We start from the raw sequence: 12889 nt of genomic DNA on the forward strand, positions 1-12889 counted from the left end.
ATATGGCATTGTGAAATTAAATCTCAATATTTTAGTCTATCAATATTTTTTACACTTACAGTTAACCAAACAACAGGCATTGTTTGGTAAAGAAACATTTTTTTTCCAAAATATCTACCTCAAATTCAAGGACTTTCATAACTATAAAAAAAATGAAATAAAATTTGAAGCACCAACATTTGGACTTTTTCAATTGTCTAAGGCTTTCACCTGAGACCCGACAACGGCAAAACACACACCTCTTGGATGGTTTCCATTGGTGGTGGGGGGTCCTTGTGGCGGCACAGATTGACCATGACCCAGGTGACATTGCGAAGGAAGGTGATGGGGATGGAAGGACTGATAAAAGAGAGCAGGGGTTTGACCACACCCAGGCTGATCACATAGTCTCTGCACTGAGGGCCGTCACCTGGATGATACACCAACACACAGTTGTGGGCTCAGTGTTCTGGGACAGACAGTATATTGATGTCACTGGTCCACGTAGACAATGACTCACCTATGATGTTGCCCAGAGCCCAAACGGCCTGTTCACACACATTCTGATGAGGAGAGTGAAGCAGTCTCAGAAAAAGTGGTACAGCATCTGTTCAGGAGGAAAAAAGAAATCCAACCTTAGTCTGAGACAAGTGCTGATCGACCGTGCTGCTCCGACAGGTTCATCATCTCTACTCTACTAAGTTTGAGTTACAATATTTGAACACACACAGTTTAACTGCCTCTCATCTTAGTTGGTCAGCTTGTTAAAAAAAAGTGGATGAGGATTAACAAAAACAGCAAAAAGATGACACTTACTGGACTGGACCACGGCCTGAGTCTGCTCTGAGGTTCCGGATGCAATATTGGTAAGAGCCCAGGCCGCCTCAAACTGCAGAGATGGGCTACAGTGATGAGAAGAGGTTTGAGGGTTAATCAAAGTGTAAAGGACACCGAAACAGTAAGAACTCAGAGGCCATGATATTATCAATTGCAGATAATATATCAACTGATGGTTATTGATTTTGTCAATTATTAGGACCTGAAAAATTATTTTTGTAAGCATTAGCCGTGGGGTTATTAGTTTGAGTTGGAAAAAATATATCATTATGACTATGACATTATGAACTTTTGCAACATTCCAACATTCCTGACACTCCATAACAGAAAAGCTTCACATCGACTTTCTAAAACACCAACAGCAGAATGCAGTGCATGCCTTCAGAGGGGGTGGAAGTGTACAGGCACTATCTGGGACAAAAGACAATAAAAAGTACAAATGCTGAGTGAAATGTGTCAAATTATTTCCAATGATCGATTCAAATCAAACTCTACATTCGATAAACTGCCCAGCCTCTACCTGACATGGAGCTAAAGTTGTACCACACTAGGGGTGTAAGAAAATCTATCTATATCTATAATAAATATCTATATTTATCTGTATCTCTATCCATAATAAAACAAACCTAATGCAAACGCAATAACAGACTGCTTACTTGTCATCTCTGTCCAAGCAGTGGACCAGTATAGGCAGGATCCCAGATTTAATCAGGTCGTCTATGGGTGGGTTACGGTCACTGGACAACAACTTCCTACAAACACAGAAAATAGAAGAATGCACTGTTTAGTTTATCTTACACACACACAGAGAGATACTCAAAAAAGAAGAAAAGAGTAATGAGTCAAATGTCCATACAATGATCGTCACACAATACTCAACAAACAGTAAGAAAACACTGGTCAAATACAATGTGACTGTTTAAATTACCTTAAACCAGGTCTGCCAACAACTTAATAAATTTTAATATTAAGAATAAATGTGGATCAACCCCATTCCCATTATTTAATGAGATAGTTATGACTTTAAGCAGATTAATTTGACCTGATGTACATTTAAACACATTTTCAAAATTACCTAATTTAGAAAAAGAAAATTGAAAAAACTAACAGAAATTCACAAATGTATTTAAATTATTATTATTATTATAATACTTAAAAAATGAACAATATAATTTATGTTCACCATAAATTATATTGTTCACCACTGGGAGCAGCATTTCAAATAAACCAGAATCAAATTAAACATAAATAAGTGGGAACCAAAATCCAGTGTAAAACACAGAAATTATGTAAATTAATCTTTAGTAATTTACAAATGTAGCTTCGTATCCTAGCTGGACATTACTCCTGATATGAGCTGTTGATAAGATGGGGGCATCGAGCATTTAAGTGCTCTTTTGCTACACAATATTTGGCTTAATTTCTTAACATAAACAACAACCAAAAGAACAGAGGAAATAAACCTCATTCTTGGTGCAACATTTCTTAACAAAAACAATCATATTCACAAAGCCAAATTTAAACATTTATTGTTTCCAAGTATGCACTGCCCCTGATGTTGTTCTGCAGAATAATCCGGACCATACTGTACATGTCCTTGTTTTGTTGACAAGCCTAAACATGCTTTTGTGTAAAAAGTTAAAAACTTCTCTTCTTAAGGTTTATTTAAAAAAAAAAAAACAGATAAAAACATTTGTGTTAAATGTGAGTTAACTACTGATAATCATGTGATTCGTTGCAATTCAATTTAATCAATTGACAGCCCCTCTCCAAAGATATACTGTAAATGAACTGTACTCTGCAGAGCTGCACCACTGAGCTACTGTGCCATTTACAACATCAATGAATCACACAGTAAATCACTACCGTAAAAACATTAAGCCCCAGGATCATCAACAGTGAAGGTGTTTTGTAAGAGGCCATCAATTTTAATCAGAAGACCTCTTGAGAAAAGTGCTGGTGAAGTGGTGCAGAGCCAACAGTCCATCCACTGCTAAAAGGGTTCAAAATTCCAAGAAAATGTGAGTGAAATCTGTAGTTGTTGACTACTATTATCAAACGTGTTGACTTTTACAGATGTCTGCATGACTGTTATCAACTCTCCACAAAATCAGATATGAGTGTGACAGAGACTGAACCTACCTTGCAGCCTGGACTGCACTCAGCTGCACGCCCTGGTTATCACTTGTAGCATTCTGCAATACAACAGCTCACATTAGACAACGTGACGCGTACAATAATAATTCAAATGTAAGTGAAAAGAACACAAGTTTGACAGAATAAATAAAAATACTACTCACTTGTACTATTGCTTCAAGAGAGGTGTTTTGCTGAAAGACAAAAGTAAATGATCAGACTGGAGTTACAGTCTAACACAGTTAATTAAAGACAGTAAAGTGAAAATCATCTGATGTCGACTTGTAGTTTGTTGACATCAAGCTGTGACAAACACTCAAAGCCATGACTTGCAATCTGGTGCAAAGCTTTTTGGTGTTGTGGTGCCACCGTCAGCAGGCTGGACGTGTTCTCAGCATGATAAAGTGCCAACTGGCAACTTTTGCTGATGCCCACTCTCATAGGCACATAGCCACAGAGTCGACAGTTTTAGGAGCAGACCCTCAGACGACAAAGTAGAGCTGTGTATTGTCTGAACCTAGATTTAATACGTATCACGAAATATAGTAAACACACAATGGTGTTCCGTGCTTAACATCAGGTTACTAAAGTTGGAACAGAGGAATCTACATTTTTAATCACTAGATAAGAAAGAAAAGCAAAATAAAATGAACCAACACTACGAATATTTGCATATTTGGTCATCAAAATATATATATAAAAATATATATAATATATATAAAGTGCTTATTGTGCTTACACACTGCAGTAATGGTTTGAGAAAAGCACTGAGTTTACAAATATGAAACCAGGACAAAAACAGCACTTTTAATAACTCCAAACACTAAAATGTGTGATGGCAGCAGATTCACACTTAACATTAGAGGAGAATTTGGGAATTTAAAAATAACTCAAAGCTCTGTCAGAAAGACGACTGAAATTAGAAAAATAAAAGCGGGGCGACAGCTTGTATTTAAAGAACATTTGATCCAATTGACAACAGGCCTGTAATCTGAGGTTTACTCACAACAGATTAAAAACAAATTAATTTTTTTAAAGCCTTTTCCTTATGACGTTGATAAGCTGATCTTTTCAAGCATGACACTGGGCAGTGATGAGCCTGAAGTTTGACACTGCTATTTAACCATTTTACCTTGTTGTCCTTCAAACTCTGAGCGTTAACTGTTCAGACCAAGTCACAAGCAAAACAGGATCTTAATTCTGCATTTTTTTTGCGCTATACCTGTGACATGTGCGATGACAGCAAAGCCGAAAATAATCTTTTTCCCCTTTCCCCAGCTCTGCCAGGAACTGGATTTGAACCCACAGTCCTCAAATTAAAGCCCTTTAATCCCACTCCTTAACTCCTCCTGTGTGGCAATATAACTTTTTGCTTTGACTCTTTCTGGATAAAATTTTACTCCAAAATTCTTCTTTAAATTATATTTGTGTATTTCACCCAAACAGAGACATTTGTACAATAAATAATTTGTTCCTTTTTTCAAAATCAGACAGTGTGAAAATGACAATAAGCACGAGTACTTAATGACTCATGTCTCATTTATAGAAATGCTCAACCGAGAACACTTGTGAGTACACTGCAGTATTTACGCAGGGAAAACTGTCCAAGGAAACAGGAAAAGTGACAAACAGCCACTCCTAAATGGACCAACAGTGTCTGGTCACACTAACAGCTCCATCTGGAGAAAGTAGGAAGAGCAACAGAAGCTGCAGCACATGGATAAACATGTCACATGTCCTGTTATTGAGCGGTGTTTAGTCAGTGGGACTACTCTAATTCAGAAACATCTCTTGATCAATCACTGAGGACAGACTAAAAACTGGGAATACTGCTGCTGCCTCAGTAGAACATCAGTGCTGGAAGAAGACATAACCATCTATACTAAAAGTTCGACATTCCTTCTTGCAATGAAATTTAACTAGGACAAGTACTTTAACGCCCCAACTTTGAAAGATATTTGTATAACAAAAATCCATTATGTCTTTCCCAGTTCCATCTCTGAACACTGATGCACATATTGTAGCACAGGAGTAATTGGTGATGGACCACAACGTAATATTAGGGGCTTCTGGGGCATCACTCTTTTTTTAAATTTCAGATGTCAGCATGAATAAAGGGAGGATTTTAGTTTTCTTTTCAATGCAGCACTTCAAGTCCAAAATATCACTTCAATGTAAGACATGTTGATGTAAACACCAGCCAACAGAGCCAAGACATGTGACCCAGACACAGTCATCCTGACTCTGTTTTGTGTTTGTTGAAGGGACTTTACCGTTCTGAAATCTCCATCGACATCAAAGTCTCCACAGATGTCTTCATGAGGAACATTTCTCCTCTTCAGAAGATGTTCATCTCTTTTGTTCTGTAATGTAACAAAGAAAAACATCACCAAATGCATTTTGCAGGTTTGCACACAAAAGCTGAATAACAGCAGTGTTGTGGAGAAAAGTTTAAAAAGGTTTATATAGGATATTTTAGTAACATTTTGAAACATTAAAAACTGTGATTACCTTTCTGAGTTCCACCACTACTTCAGTCCTCTGTCTTCTCATAGTCTGCAGGAGACAGAATGGTGCATTAGTATCACAATTCAAAAACACTGACCAGTCCTGGTCATACCTGTAGTATAAGTCCACCAGTCTGTCACCAGTCACAAAAGGCCAAATATTACTGCGAGGCAAATGTAAAAATAAATCTTTATTGTAAACTCAAGTTATCTTGTAAATGGAAGTTTAATTGTTAATATTCATTTAATGATTTTTGTTGCGTCTCCTTTTCTTTGTCTGTCTGCATTTAAAGCAACTGCTAATAGAAACAACATGAAATCATACAAAATGAATGAAAATGAAAGGCAACAATTCAAAGAAAACAGCAGTGCAGATGAAACAGAAGCAGCGGTGAGATGAAGAAATAAAAAGTTATATTATTTATCAGAGGAGACTGTTAGAATTGAAATGTGATTGTCATTTAACCAACATTTTTTCATTTAAACTGGAGATAAAGGTTTTAATTTGGGAAATGTGAATAACTCCTTGCCACACACTCAGTGTGCCCCATCTTCAACACCACTGACTCAGACTGGTCTGTTCCAAGCTGTTTTCAATATCCAACATCTAGAGAATGCTGGTGAGGTTCCAAAACTAAATATATAACTTTTTGGACGAGCTAGCATGATTATATAATGTAGACTATAGTTAAAGATAAGTAAATGATTTATTTGGTGAAAATTCTGGAGGTGGTAAGACCAGGTTTCTTTAAAGAACTGTTAACTTGGTACTGACAATAACAAAAGAACTTCCAGAGCATCTTACAGGCTGTGTAATGATTACAAAGCTGTTGTTACATAGAGCTTTTTAGTGGAGGGTGAAACAAATAAATACTTGTTTTCTACAGCAAGTGATTCATGTGGATGTTAAAGTTGGAATAATTCGAGAGCATCATGTAAAAAAAGTGCTTCATATATAAACCATTTAACCATTATGCAATTTGTCTAACAAGGATCTACTGCCAAAGAGTTTAGACCTGTCCTACCTCTGTAGGCTGTTGGTTACATAAGAGGCAGAGCCCAAATGTGACATACAGTATCTTGCTGCAGGTGTTAGCAGCGTATGTGTTATGTTCAACAGCTCTGGTTGTCTGAACTGAAGATGTTTTAGTTTGTTTTCAACTGGTAAAGCGTTTGAGTAATGAGCTGGCTCGTTTCCCAGTCACTGACAGTGACAGCTTTCAAACCTTTGGCAAAATCAGTTATTACGAAACCCAAGCAGAGACGGACAGTGTGAACTTTGTTGGCTTGGTTGCCTATTGTATAGCTTGTTGGGTGTATCTAGACAACATTATTAAATTTTCATTAAGAATTAAATGGCATTTCTCGGGGATCGTGATATTTGATCCACCCTGTCGGAAGGTTAAAGGTCATCTCGACCAGGGAAACAGTTTTAACAACATGTCCAAATTGTCCAGCCAATATTCCGACATTAGGATGCCATTCGTGTGCAGTATTAATACGGAAACTTTGTGTTCACCAGAGCTCCACAGACACGTGAAGGGAGCATTTATGTTAACCCGCTGCCTGATTCTGATAACCCCGATTTCTGGGTTATCTTATACTGTGACTTCAATACAATAATAATAATAGACATAGAACGACTGAAGGGGCCCAGGTAACTAGCCGGCGACGAGGCTGACTGGTTTCCGCCATTGTTTTTGACGATAAAGACGGGGGATGGGTGAACTGCAGCCACCAGCACCACCGTGACTAGCATTAGCATGCTAACTAGCTGCACTGCCACTAGCACGCTAATCCACCGTTGCACATCTCATCAATTTCAACAAAAATGGCGACGAATATCAGTTATGTGTATTATTGAATACAAACGTAACATTTAATGCAGTGGACGCATCGAACTAAACCGTTCTCGTTCTTCATCGAGGGCAGTGCGTCCCCCTAGGCCTGCTTAGCAGCCAGTGGAACTCTGAATCTTCCGTGACATGTTTTATAACATCGACAGCTTTTACTTAAACGATTACTACCATAAACCAAACCCTAGCAGTAACTACCACGGCCTCTGAATTAAAGCAGCCGACCGGTAAAGACTTTGGCAGAAGCCTTGGGCAAAAAGTTCCCGTTAGTGGAAATTAGAAACGACGTCACAGGGAAGACAGGCGGAGAAGCTGGCCGCGAACAGAGCAGCAGTAGCCGCGGAGAGGAAAAGACATCCCCGCCGTCTTTCCTCCTTATTAAGAACCGTTACCTCCAAATCCCGGCCTTTATTCTTGAAATTCTTCAGCCGCTGGTTGTCAAGTTTTTCGCTGTCAGCCATGTTAGCAGTTCTGTTTGTCGTGGATATACTTGAACTCGTGGATTGAGCTGCTGAGCTACCTTCTCTTTTTTTTTCTAGTTCCCTGTTCTCAGCCTTGCGTTAGCGGACTATTTTTTACTGCTGTGCCGTGGTGCATGCTGGGATTGCCGGTGGTGGAGGAGGAGAAGGAGGAAGGGTGGGGAAATCCCATCGAATCTCATTGGTTTTACTGCACCGCGCGCCACGTTATTATTATTATTATTATTATTATTATTATTATTATTATTATTATTATTGTTGTTGTTGTTGTTGTTGTTGTTGTAGTTTTGTTGGGTTTAAAGTCAGCCATTTTGCTGATATTTTCAGCCTATAACTCCTTTTTTTCTTGTTTTAATTTTACTATTAAAATTATTAAAAAATAATAGTACATTCCCTCTATTTAAACTAAAATCGGAGTTAGCAAAGAAACTGAATCCGAAACAAATTAAGGAATAATGTACAGTTTATTTTCTTGATGTGCAATTTTTGCATGTCATTGCAAAGCAAAGTCTGTTGTCATAGAAACCATTTGCTGCCAGTCTCCAAATAAAGAAATAAAAAGCATGCCATGAACAAGACATTCAGCCTCTAAACAACAACAAATACAAATAAATAAAAACATAAAAAAACAAAGAAATTGTGCACATGTGAAAAAAATAAATGTATTTTCCATGTGCAAAAAAGTGTATCAGTCACTTTCCTGCAAACTGAACTTTTATACAAATTTGTTGGTCATTTGGTCATTTACTCATGACTTTTCCAGATAAAACCACACTACAGTAGTTTATCTAACCGAGGATGGTTCTAAAACTAAGACTAAAAGTTTTACCTTTGTCATCATGTTCATAATTTGATCCATCACACACTTTAAAGACAGAACCTCCCTGGTGGATGATAAGTCAATCACTCAAGTTTGAGCTTTTTTTAATAACTTGTGTCTGGTTTAAGAGAAGAGACTTGACATGTTGTATCACGGCCTGATCCTATTTTACACTTCTCACTAACTGTTCCTCTAATCTGTCTCAGATATCACCAAGCGGTTGTTTACTGGAGACTCAGAGGGCACTGGGAAGAAAAACATTTTCTTCATCATCATCTGTGGATCACTTCTTTCAAAGCTGTCCAACTGACGCCCTTTGAATTCATTTTCACTTTGAAGTCCTCCTGAGTCTGTTTCAGTGGGGTCTTCATCAGATAGACTATCTTCTTGAAGCCTTCTTTTAGTCCCACACCTGTGATGGCTGAACAGGGCAGGATGAACCAGGCTCTGCCCTCGCACGATCTCCTTAAATCCAATATTAGACAAAGCTCTTCTATGCCCAGAGCTTCTGGCAGGTCCTGCTTATTGGCAAGAACAACCAGAGGAACTCCTCTGAGGCTTTCATATCTCAGAACCTGGAATTAAAAAAGAAAAGTGAAAAAAAGAAAAAGAACAGATAAGTCTGCTAGCAGTGATTTTTTTCCTCAAAATTGTATCTGAACAGTTAAACTAAAACCCACAGTGAAACATTTTTATGTCTATGGAAAAGTCTTCCATCAGACCTGAGGACAGTAGATATTATAATTGACTCAACAATCGATTGACTTTGTCTTAAACCATGGTGAAAATATGCCGAAGAGATATTTATCAAGTCGATATGGAGTACTACCATAATGGTTTATACTATGTATATGGGCCAGAACTACATACAATTGTACACTGACAGTGAAAGTGAACCTTAAGAAAAGGCTTCAGAGGAGCCAAAAGATAGGACATTTGCCAAAATGTAACTAAATATTAGCACATAATAGCAGTGAATTAGCTCCAAAGACCATTTTACAAGCACCAATAGGTGAAATATAGCACAAGTGAAAATGTAACTTTCACAATAGATTATGATTAGCAAAACAAAAATGTGCAAAATTTGTAAAGATAATACAAATGTTTTGTATATTTGATCAAATGGCCCTGGAAATATTCCAAAATTCCATCACATGCAACCCATGTAGTTATTCTTCTTCCCTGCCACACTGAACATCATTATGGGTTTTCATTGAGAAAAATCAGACCAAATCCAGCAAAAGCAGAAGCTCTTTCTCTGAGAGTGATGTTCTACACGTGTTTGATCCATTTACCCGGTGGAGTTCCTTGCGAGCCTCTTCCATTCGATTCTGGTCACAGCTGTCCACCACGAACACCAGTCCAGCTGTATCAGTGTAGTGATGCTTCCAGTGAGGCCTCATCTTCTTCTGCCCCCCCACGTCCCACACAGTCAGGCTGGGGGTGCTCCTGTCCGTCTTCAGTGTCTCCACGTTGAAGCCTACCGTTGGCACCGTCACCACATACTCGTTGAACATCAGTTTGTACAGAAGGGAGGTTTTTCCAGCTCCGTCCAGACCCAGCATCACTACCTGCCTCTGTTTGTGGTTCTTGGATCCATTTACCCCCATATCTGGATACGATTGCCCCCTCTTCTTCCTGCTTGTCTTCCTCAGTGTTCTTGGTGTTTGTCTGTTACTGCGCCTGTTCTCTCATGAACCCTGCTCATAATCAGTATTGCCTTATGTACACACACACAGCCACAGTGACCCCTCCCTCCTCACTGTGCTGATGACATTCCTCCCGTCCCCTGCGTGGCTTTCAGTAAAACTATTTATAACCAAAGTGACGGTGCAAAGCCATGGGCAGACTGCTCTCCAGTTACCACTGCACCCTCAGTGGAGTCACATCACACCTGCCCCAGATCATCACACACACCAGCATACAGGAAGTCCATGCACAGGGAGTTGTGATCCTTTCTGGTGCATGGATGGAGCAGTGATGTCACAGGGAGTCTTTAGATGCCTGAACTACATGTGTTGTAAATACAGGATTATATATGGACTCACAGTCTGTGCAAATACAGAAGGGTTAACTCGAGGCTTCCAGAAACCTCTGGGTGAATTGAGCTGTAAATGTATAAGTTTGTGTTTATGACTATCTTTCTGTAGCCAGGAATCAGCAGAATGATATAAGAAAAGGAATTTTCCCAGCGATTTCACACACAGCAAGAAACCTTTCATATTGGTTTAAAGAAATGTAAACAAACCAGCATTGACTTGCATGCGCACAAAAAATCACCAAACTCACCGAAAATAGACCTGAATTACTGCCCCATCACTGAAGAACTTACCTAAGTCTTTCAGACTTAAGGTAGAAGATTGTCAGTTCAATTCCTAGCCTTGATAACGAGAACCAAGAAGCGGGAACCCTGTGTCCCTGTGTGTGTGTCTCTATGTGTATAGGGTGAAATAATGCTACTGCTACATCCAAACAATAATATGAGTAAACATAGTAACGTTTTGAACATAAGCATTTAAATTAAACTAATTTAAATGTAGTCATTCATGTCCTTATGTCCTATTTATTCCCTGGCTGTAGATTAGCTCATAATCTCAGTCCAGTCTTCTCAGAGATTAATCATCCTAATTAACATAAAATGTATTCTTTCTAATCACCTTAACTAATTTTGGTCAAAATGTTCACTGTGTAATCTTGCACAAGAATTGCTGAAACTGATTGGTTTTTATTTACAGGCAACATCAACCTATAAAGGCATTCATTTTAAAATGCTATAAAATGTTTCACTTCATCAGGCTGCACCTTAATTATAGTCTAATGTATCACATTAGTTTAACCGCCTCCCTCCACATTTAAATGATATAGTAGTAAAATAATAGCTCTGGTGTTAAACGTCTGTTTCCTTCTCTATGTTATTCTTCAAAGTCTTTCAGGAAATGCACTCCAATAAAAACTGCACAGCAGAGAATAATCAGTTATGATTTTAATGTTACTTTGTTGAATGACATTTTAAAATTGTCTGCATCTTCTTCTTTACACTTTATTAAAGTCAACATAAAACAAGTACAAATGCCACATAAACATTCATGATGAAGGAAAAACTCAAAGTAATATCTGGTTTATATCTCTGTGGTTCAACAACCCGGGGCCAGGCACAGTTCTGTATAAACACTGGAGGGACGGACGGGAGCGACACTAGGACAGTATGTACATTCATGTCTTTTTATCAACAATCTTTTTCTACACACACACACACACTCGAGTTAACACACTACAATCAACTGCTTTCTATTAAAAAATGAGGAGTAATTTTGGCATTGGACTCCATAACAGGAAATAAACTCTTAAGAAAATAAGGCAACAATAATGCATTCCATTTAGACTTTTTTTTGAACGTTTGAGTCACAGTTCAAGGAAAAGAAGATTGAGTCCAAATGAACAGGGTGAAGGAAATTTAAACAGTGAGTCATCAGTTGGAGAGTATTTATAGTTTGTGTTGATTTGCAATCAGTGGAAATGTGAAAATAATCAGAAAACAAAAAAAATGACATGTCTTTCAATGGTCCAAAATAATAATTGTCTGTGAGAATCAATAATCTGATATTACAATAAAAAATCCTTGACATTCATAATATACATTTATTCATCCTCATTTATTTATTGACTCAACTTTTACCATTTCATTCTTTTCTGTGTCTGTGTGAAAGGGGCTGGAGGTTTTGAGCAGAGAAGAGCAGCGTACGCCGCGTCTCCCCTAGAGGGCGACAATTAAACTTACTTGAGAGGGAATGAATGGCTCAGTTCTCGAGACAGTCAGAACGGAGATGACGTGTGACGATGAATATTTGAAGTTTGAACATCGACGTTTGTCACTGACTTTATTGACCATAGAACAACATGCGAACCACATTAACGTAGTAATGTCAATGACAATGACAGAACAACAGAAAAGTCTGTCTGAAAAATAAAGACAACAGAGATGTCAAAGGACAGGAGACACAGAGACTGGAAACGGACAAATGGACAAAAGCTGAGTGAAAAGACCTCACATTTTAACACGATGAAATGGAGTTCTATGCTGCTTATACAAATTAAAATCATCATTACCCCCGTGCCCTCCACACACACACACACACACACACACAAAGCTGAATCTCTTCATTTGCATAACAGCACCTCATCTCTCACTTGTTTCTCAAAGTTATGGCAAAGGGGGAAAATGATGATTTTGCAAATGTGCATGAGAAGGTTGACTTTTGTAATCGTCTGTGACAG

At 38.2% G+C, this 12889-nt stretch overlaps 3 protein-coding genes across 4 annotated transcripts in view; all 3 read right to left on the bottom strand.

The window, feature by feature from the left end:
• Positions 1-7916, bottom strand: part of kpna4 (karyopherin alpha 4 (importin alpha 3)) — a 13462-nt gene extending 5546 nt beyond the window's left edge. Inside the window, exons 1-9 of the mRNA XM_008309725.3 lie at positions 7708-7916; positions 5464-5508; positions 5226-5315; positions 3117-3146; positions 2959-3011; positions 1473-1568; positions 796-881; positions 500-586; positions 240-409 (exon numbers count right to left, since the gene is read on the bottom strand). Coding sequence (XP_008307947.1) covers positions 240-409; positions 500-586; positions 796-881; positions 1473-1568; positions 2959-3011; positions 3117-3146; positions 5226-5315; positions 5464-5508; positions 7708-7776 — 726 coding nt within the window. The 5' untranslated portion in view covers positions 7777-7916. The remainder of the gene's footprint in view (positions 1-239; positions 410-499; positions 587-795; positions 882-1472; positions 1569-2958; positions 3012-3116; positions 3147-5225; positions 5316-5463; positions 5509-7707) is intronic.
• Positions 7917-8239: 323 nt separating this feature from the next.
• LOC103378487 (ADP-ribosylation factor-like protein 14) lies at positions 8240-10342 on the bottom strand. Its single transcript, XM_008309726.3, has 2 exons — positions 9910-10342; positions 8240-9189 (listed from the first exon to the last, which is right to left on the bottom strand). Exons 1-2 carry the CDS (start codon positions 10222-10224, stop codon positions 8887-8889), a joined length of 618 nt encoding a protein of 205 aa, XP_008307948.1. The 5' UTR covers positions 10225-10342; the 3' UTR covers positions 8240-8886.
• Positions 10343-11580: 1238 nt separating this feature from the next.
• The window catches only part of ppm1lb (protein phosphatase, Mg2+/Mn2+ dependent, 1Lb), a 34177-nt gene continuing 32868 nt past the window's right edge, over positions 11581-12889 (bottom strand). For both annotated transcript variants that reach the window (XM_008309729.3, XM_025055108.1), the window contains one exon: positions 11581-12889. The gene's annotated coding sequence lies outside the window, so the exon portion shown is untranslated.

The sequence above is a fragment of the Cynoglossus semilaevis genome, chromosome 4, assembly GCF_000523025.1.
Source record: "Cynoglossus semilaevis isolate Cse_v1.0 chromosome 4, Cse_v1.0, whole genome shotgun sequence".
NCBI lineage: Eukaryota > Metazoa > Chordata > Actinopteri > Pleuronectiformes > Cynoglossidae > Cynoglossus > Cynoglossus semilaevis.

Coding starts and splice junctions, on each gene's coding strand:
- LOC103378487 (XM_008309726.3), bottom strand. CDS start 10,224: ATGGGGGTAAATGGATCCAAGAACCACAAACAGAGGCAGGTAGTGATG. Junction 9,190..9,909: donor CTCGCAAGGAACTCCACCGG/GTAAATGGATCA, acceptor TTTTAATTCCAG/GTTCTGAGATATGAAAGCCT.